Genomic DNA, 8,739 nt, shown 5'->3' with positions numbered 1-8,739 from the left:
TATCATCCTTAAAGAACAAAAAGAAACTTCATTGTTAAGTATGAAAACACTCGGTCACACTGACTACCTTACATGCGCGTACTTTCGAAACTGTAAGTCCATTCTACATTATGCCTGTGTAAAAGAACACATTGTTATGGTACAATTGTATATTTACATTGACAAGCCTGTACACAAGCAGCCAGGAATTCAAAAATTTCATATTTACACGAGATCGTCCGTTCACACGCTCATTCATTCGTCCTAGTTGTTCCCATAAAAAAATATAAGTTTATGAATGATGATCGCAGTAAAATGGCTACAACAATTCAGCATTTCCTCGAAATGATTTGTTTTGGACATCACCGATACAGCGGACCACGAATTGAAAACTCGGGGATCGCTCTGGTTCTCGGTAACTTTCGAAACATAGACAAGCAAACGATACAGTAAACGGTTCCTAATTCTTCAATGTAGTACATAAATTTTCACGCTTACTTCTCAATCATCATTACATAACTGAAGGAATCCTATTCCCTTAATAATTACTTAAGGCTAAGTATCATTTCACATATAAAAAAGTTAAGCCTAGAAACCTCGGTTATTTCCTTTGATAACCACCGAACTTACGCGGGAATTAAGGGATGCAGTCTAAGTTTGCTCCTGAGAACCTCCAATTCGAAGTCACTTAGGAGACTGTGCATTCGTCTTCCTCTTCCCACCAGCAGCCTTTGACTAGATTTGAGCGACTTGCGCCAGGAGTTCGCTGACTGAAGTACCGGTGTTGTCTACACTGACACCGGTAGTACATGCCATCAACCTTATGTATATAAAGACTACCTATTGATACAAAATGAGAACACGTTTACTTGAGAAGCAAATGATAGCCGTGGTCACAATGTTCAGGGGGAGGCGCCACAATGTTTTGATGGGAGTGGGTATTTTAAGTGGGTTTTAAATAAGCGGGTATGTTTCCTTTGTAACATACTGTAATTCGATGTTATTATATGATAGTTTTCGGGGAAAGCTAGACAACCAAAAAAAGCATCGTTTTTGTTTACCGTATGGAAACCGTGGAAGATATTTCATCAGCTTTTCACAGCTTTTTATAGAATAAAGTTTAATTAACACAGTTTACAAATAGCATTATACTTTACATCCCTAAGAAATGAGTGTATGTACAATACCACGTAGAATATATATACTTAATATTATTATATTATATCTATATATATAATAATAATAATAATACTATATAATTATATATATTAAATAATTATAATATAATATAATACTATATTAATATTATATACATATATTAATATCTATATATATTATATATATATATATATATATACCTATATTATATATATGTGTGTGTGTGTGTGTGTGTGTGTGTGTGTGTGTCTATGAAATTGAATGGAAGTTCCTGAATTGGCTGTATAATAGCACATGCATTTGCGTAATTGGATGAAGTATAAAAAAAATACTTAAAAAAAAAATATATACGTCAAAACTGGCAAAACATTTCCTTCATTTGTTGATGACCGACACAAAAACAGGCAGAATTGTGATGGATGAGCATAAGGATGAAGGATGAGGATGAAAAAGTGTCGACTAGTTTTTCCTTATTTTCCTTAAGTCTCATACGGTACTAAGTCCCAGCTTTTATCAGGTATTAGCTGTCTTAATGGCAAGAGTTTTTTTTTATGAATTTAGAAGTTTCGAATCTGATATTCGTTACATTCTCGAGTTTTCCCATTTTCTTCTTAGTCTTCAGTTAAAAACTTATTTTTGTCCTCCTTTTTCCGTATACACCTAACTTCATCGATAGATCTGACACGTCATATCCAAAGATTTTTAAAATATTATATTATCATATTAAATATTTTTAAAGCACATTTAACACCGACTTGGGAACACTCGCGCCATCTGTGGAGAATGGATTCTTGGTGTCCAACTTTTGTTGAGGGAGGTACAAATATCGTTGGATGACGTGGTCATGTAAGAATAGACTGAGCTAATGATGATGTCATATGTTCTTTCTCTCCCTTCCCTTTGTCAAAACTTTCGTCCTTTTGCGTATGTCATGCTTTGCATCATTGGATTCTGAATTGATGATTACTTTTACCTCCAGTAAAATACATTATTCGTGAAAATCACAAAGTAAAAATCATCAGTGGGGAAAATAGCGTATTTGCCAATGTGATTGCTCTCTTTTTTTTTTTTTTTTTTTTTGACGTTTTCTAAATAGTGGGTAAATTCAAATCAAAACTGTTTGGAAATGCATAACCTTTAAAACTGCTTAACAGAAGTCGGGAGAATTATCACTCCATCATCAAGAGAATTACGACAGTAAAAGATGTCATTATATCTTAAACGAACATATTCAATTGACATTCCATAAAATTATTGGTGAATAAGTATTATAAGTATAATGTGTTATAAGTCAATTGGCACCAGCATCCCTGATGGTTGTGCAATGAGAGTTGTGTTAGAAAATCATTGATGACTTTGTCGTTTTGAAAATTTCGTAATAAAAAGACAAAAACATTACAGTACAATACCCGAGGCCTTAATATAGTATTACATCGCAAAACATCTCAAAATACTTAAATTTTCACAGAATTAGAAAAAATCATAGGGGCGCCTCCCCCCGTATTCACACTCAAAATCACACATTCATATACACATACTTACAGCTTAGTTGTTCCCATTAAAATCATAAAGTTATGAGTGATGATCGCAGCAAAGGGGGTTATAATTCAGTATCTCCTTGACATAATGTATACATATATGCCAAGGAAACCGGTAATAAGTTGGACCTCATCTTTAATTTCAAGATCACTCTAGATTCTCGAAAACCTCTTGAATATAAACATGCAAACAGTATTGTAAATAGGTTGCCTGTTTCTTGTACATTTATAATTTCTGTTTACTTTTCAATCATCATCACATAATTGAAGAAAGTTTATGCCATCTCTTAAATATTACTTAAGGCTGGATGTCATTTCACATGTAAAGAAAAAAAAAAGGTAAACTAAACTCTTCATAATTTTCATTGACGTACTCAATAGTTAACCACCAAAACTAGGGATTAGGGGCTGTTTAGTCCAATTTTGCACCTGAGAGAAGGTAAACTTAACTCATCATGATTTTCATTGACCTGTAGATAACCACCAAAACTATGGATCAGGGGATGCAGTCCAATTTTGGACCTGAGAAAATGAAATCCAAAGCAATTTGGGAGACTTGTGCATTATCTTCCACCATGACTTCTGACTAGATTTGAGCGACTCTCTCCAAAAGGCATTTTAACAACATTCGGGTGTTTTCTACACCGACACGGTTACATGCCATCAACCGTATGTACAAAGACTACGTATTAATACAAAACAAGAACACATTTACTTATGAAGCCAATGGTAGTGATAGATACAATGCTAAGATTAGTGGCACAATAGAGCTGGTAGATAACGTGCAGATTCGAGCATTCATCTAAGGAGACCCACATCAAACTTGAAATACTGATGAAAATCTTAAGTGATAGTTGATTATTTTCTTTGAAACTCACATTTCAAGGCTCTACCTTCATATGAATGCAGCATCTTTTGATCATTGCGTAAAATATAAACATAGAATATTATGATACTAATGACTAAACTTGATGTAGTCCTTAAGTTGCTCATTTCAATGACATGATAATTATATACAGTCAAGAGAAATGCTCTAGCCTGCATTTTAACCACTAACTCTAGTTTGCTGTGACAATGATTCACAACATTTTTCTTTTTCTTTGAAAATGGTCCCTTGTATATTTACACTTGAGTTACATTTCGACGTTTAGGCTCACCAGATCCCATTGGTGAACCCAGAGATACTGTCCTTACAGAAGGTGATGGCTTTGGCGCTACCGGAGGGGGGACTTTTGTAGGTGTGCCCTTCATGTGCAAGGTTTCATGAGTGGGGTACGAACCTTCACTGGAGCAAATGACGTTAACTGGTAGATTACTTTGGCAGTAAGGTATTTTAGGAATGGTGGACGGTATATCAGCCTGGGTATTATTTGGTTCACTCTGATGTGACATTTCGAATGTCTGAGATATTATTTCTTGGGTGTAAGCTGCTGGTGGTGGGGGAGAAGTATGTGCAGGAAATGCCGGTGGTGTATAAGGAGGCAGTTCTTCCTGGCTGTACTCAGGGTATGGGTAAGGACATTGAACATACTCTTCACCTGAATAAGAAGGTTGATATGCCGGGGGATCAGAGTGGGTCGTGGAAGGGGTCTGAGAACTAGGGTACGGAAATATATTGGTCAGGGTGACATCAGGGAAAGGTTCCTGAAGGTAAGTGCTGGTAGATCCTGACGCTTCCATAGATGGCCCAATGGATACCGAGATGTGGCGCTCGTGTTCTTGTAGCAGTTTTGAAGCAGCCCATGACTGCATAGGGGAAAGAGGTCGATCATCTCTTGATATCAATACTTTCTCTTCCTTCTCAGTACTGTTAACTGACTCCTGGCTGTTATCTTGATCCATCATAAGAGTGGAGTTTGATTTTTATCAAAATATTTGGATTGCCCTCATTTTTCTCCGTCTCTTCTTTATGCTGGTGAGTGTGCTGACGAGAGACGTGGCAATAGCAGTAGGTGGCTATGATGGCTACAATAATGAGAAAAGCGCCAATGGATCCAATGATTATTCCCATGTCTTGTACACTCAACCCACTGACTCGTACTGGCTGAGTTACTTCACGTCCAAGAGGTTTTGACTGGTTAATTGTTGGGGCTTGAGTTCTAGTGATTATTATAATTGCCGGAGTCGTCAGTGGTTCTGGAACCATAATTGAAGCTATGTTGCTAACACCTCCCCTATTTCCAGCTTCATCTACCCCACGAATCGCCACATAAATGAGCTGGTCATACTGATCAACCTGAACCTTAACAAACTGCTCTGTACCGACTAAAACCGGAGCTGGCATATCTTTTATCCTCTCCCCTTCAAAAGCTTTGGCTTCAAGCCATGAAGAGGCAAGGACAGCTTCATAGTGATGAGCCTGGTCCCAGTCATAATCATCTCCAGGTGATGTCCAGTGAAGAGTAACCTCACGGGTTGTAAGGTTAACAACAGATCTCAAGTCCAGTATCCTTGTTGGAGGAACTATGTCAATTGCAGGAGGTGGCGAGACCACATTCAGAACCCCATAAATGGCTGACCGCTGAAATGATGCAATCGGTTTAATGTACTCATAGGCTATTATGCTTCCACAGCAGGTTATGTCTGAGTTGTGTGTCCGTAGCGATCTAGTAAAGGCGTCTTTGGACGGTGAAAGTGCCTGACCATTATTATGATCCGCTTTCACACTTAGCTCATAGTTGCCTGGTCCACCGTGAAGTATTGGAAGATATCTTGAATAAACGCCATCACCAGCTGTTATGTCTGGATCTGCATGAAGAAAGATTCTGTTAGGTTATTTTTATTGGAATGCAAATCTAGACAGTAATTACAAAGATGTATTTAAATATAGTCTTGTAGCCCAAAATCTTAGAGTATTCTAACATTAGTGTGAAGATGGGTGTTTGCATTTTATTCGTTACACTAGCCTGCCTTTAAAATCCACCACAAATTGTTAACATTTTAAAACAAGTTTTATTCATGTCAAAGATATTAACATACCCTTTCCTGAACAAGTGTCTTTAGATCAGTTGTAAATAATAGCAGGTTAAATATATAATAACGCTAGATTGTCTTATACTCACTCCAGTCAGTAAATATATTAAAGGGGCCAAATAATGTGTTTATATCGAAATGATGTAGTATTTTAAAGAAATATTTTTCTTAATAAGATTTTACGTTGGATTGCTCACTAAAACATTGTTATGTAGATAAACCTTTAGCAATCAAAATTCTCAATAATTCTATCCCTACTTAATAACACTATTAATTTTTCTGCTTGCTAGACTTCTTCCTTTACTAAAATTTTCTTGGTATGCTATACTTATTCAATTGTTCATAATTTCTTTCCATGTCTTATATTACATTAATTTGCTAACTTTATCTCTTCATTTCGTCTACAGGGTTTATGTATGGGAATTAGCTCGTAATACTAAAGATATAACATTAATTTTGTATCAAAATTTGATAAAGACTGGAACACGTAAAATTATGGTTAGGTCCCATAGACACCCCAAGGGGATTTCAGCCTGACTCTGCGGAGCTATTGCAAGGAGGGAAAAATAAAGTGTGAATACCCAGTACTTTAAATATGCATGGATGCGGTATGAATGCGAAGAAATCCATGATAGATTGATCTACAATGAAAAACGAAAACTGGATTTAAAAATCTGTGACTTTGTTAACTTTTGCGTGTACACGTAGACCCTCAATATTCCATTACCATTAGACAATTAGTCTTTGATATATTGATAATTAGATATGTTGGTTGTGAATTATTAACATTGTTACCGCGGAATAAAGAAAAGTACTTACCTCCAAACCCATTATCAAAGAGGTTGAAAATCATGCTTCCGGTGGTGTTTGCACCAAGCCTCTTTATTCTGGCTGTTAATCTGGCATTGAGAATTGGTACCAGATCATCTTTCAGTTCTGCGTAGATAATCACCGGAGCTGACGGATCTGTCATGTTGATCGCATTATCCTTGTGGCTGATCCAAACTCTAAGGCCAATTTTCCGTGCGTGGCTCTCTGTTGCTGCCACTTGAATGTGAAGGCCTTGGTGAGAATCAGCTCTGTTCTCCACGTGGTACTGCCACAACCCTCGCTCAGCTTGGGGGATATTAACAAATATAACATTCGCATCTCCATCCTCCTGCAAATTAACTGATTCTATACTGTATCCAGATGGAGAGGTTAGTTCAACGGTATTGCCAACATGGTTAAGGTCATAGTAGAAGATGGAAAACCGCACATCAGGATCAAAAGAATCATCTAAATTGAAAGAACCAGAGGCCATTTCAGAAATGCCTCCTGAATAGGACTGGCTGTGTACCAGAACAGGTCCACCTGGGAAGACAACAGGAGAGCTCAGGCGCACTGCTGAGAAAAGGGCTTCCATGAGAGCTACCATCATATTTACTTTGGAATCATTGCCTACTCCTTCGTCCATGACTGTGAATGATGATCCACCAGTGCTGGATACCAGGGACTGAAGACTTGTTCCCTTGTTTAAGAAACCTTTCTGCTCTATAAACGGGTAAATGATGGTGTTCACTCGTATTTTGTGCAATCTGGCCAACTGCATCATTTCATCTACTTCGCGTCTATTGTCAATTCCATTTCCAGTAGTTAGTAGGATGATTGTTGCTCCACTTGCCCTGAGTGGATCTCCTTCAAGCGCCCTGAGAGCTTCCTGCAAACCACAAAGTACGCATTTCAGACTTTCTGGTACAGTCGAGGGGTTTCTGGGCAGCGAGGAGCCAACTCTCTGACGAACGTCCGACAAAGACTCCATTTTCATCAGGGGAGCTGTGGTCTTGGCCACTGAATTAAAGATGACTAATGCTACATATGAGCCGTCGGGAACGTCGTAGACCATGACTCTCCGGACAGCCTTGCGCACAAACTCCCACCTTTGCTGGAGGCCCATGACAGCCGTGTCTTCAACAACCAATACAAACCTTGGTGGGCTTTCTTGAATAAAATTCAGGGAGGGCATAAATGGTGCTGTCACGTTCGATGGGCTGTCCCTGTAATGTAAATAGAGGGGAGCATACATTACCTGTAAACTCTGTACGTGTCTGTGTGTGTGTGCATGCCATTTTATTTTCTGTAGGTAAGAAAACGCGTGTTACTGCCATCGCGTAAAAGAGAGTGAGACAGCGAGAGAATTCAAGTAAAAGCATTGAAAAATGTTTATATACCTTATCAATACTACTTAATTGAAACAAAGCCAAAACAACTCAGTAAACATTTAGAGAACAAAGAAATTGCTAAAAGGAAATAGCAAGTATTTATGATGAAAAAATGTGATTAAAATCTAATATGTTTTTGTGACAGACATTATTCAAAGATTTGTTTAATAAGGCATAGTATTAAATGACACTTTCACATGGCTTCAAGAAGTGTCTGGGTTGATAATAATGGACGTAATGAACCAAACAAAAACTTCTTTCAGTTCTCTTCTGAAGATTGAAATAGAAACTCACAAAGAATAAAAAATAAAATGTAAATACTAGTAAGTAAACACGTTATACACAGTAATTTTGTGGGTTTCTTTTTCAATCTTCAAAGAACGTAATATTATTCAACAAGTCTACAACTGTGACAGGACAAACTCTGTGATTTGGCACGGCTTGAGCTAACATGAATGTTTGTTTATTTAGATTATTGTTAGTCGAATTATTATCATTAATAAGTCATTTCCATTTAAGAAACAAATTAAAACAAATATTGTAGATTCAGGAATACTAACCTTCCATAAATAAAATCCTGCGACTGGTGGATGATGTCCCAAGCAGGGCGCCCTATGCACTGGGCATTGTGCTTGGTAGGAGCCTCGGGGACGTGCATGGCATCAGAGCAGAATGGGAGGGCCATAGCATTGTGAGAGTTGCAGGAATTCGGCCGAAACCTCATCGTGCGCGGGTCGCGGAACGTCGTGGGGTACAGCACGTCGTTCGGGTACCCCCTCTCCTCGAACACCCCCCAGCGGTACTTTGCCCACTCGGCCATCAGCAAATGGGCGACTTTGCTGTACGTGTTGTTGAAGGAGGCTTTCAAGATGTCGCTGCCCATCTGGATG

The 8,739-nt window shown here is 38.0% G+C and overlaps 1 protein-coding gene across 1 annotated transcript in view; it reads right to left on the bottom strand.

The window, feature by feature from the left end:
* Nucleotides 1-1,365: 1,365 nt before the first annotated feature.
* LOC135218550 (calcium-activated chloride channel regulator 1-like) overlaps nt 1,366-8,739 on the bottom strand; it is a 42,821-nt gene continuing 35,447 nt past the window's right edge. Inside the window, 4 exon segments of the mRNA XM_064254927.1 lie at nt 1,366-4,538; nt 4,540-5,423; nt 6,468-7,684; nt 8,410-8,739. The exon segment at nt 8,410-8,739 is cut by the window's right edge and continues 245 nt beyond it. Of these exon segments, the coding sequence (XP_064110997.1) occupies nt 3,798-4,538; nt 4,540-5,423; nt 6,468-7,684; nt 8,410-8,739 (3,172 nt within the window). The 3' untranslated portion in view covers nt 1,366-3,797.

The sequence above is a fragment of the Macrobrachium nipponense genome, chromosome 9 (assembly GCF_015104395.2).
Source record: "Macrobrachium nipponense isolate FS-2020 chromosome 9, ASM1510439v2, whole genome shotgun sequence".
In the NCBI taxonomy this organism is placed as follows: Eukaryota; Metazoa; Arthropoda; class Malacostraca; order Decapoda; family Palaemonidae; genus Macrobrachium; species Macrobrachium nipponense.
Note: the sequence above shows the minus strand (reverse complement) of the source record. Positions and strands in the feature narration are given on the sequence as shown.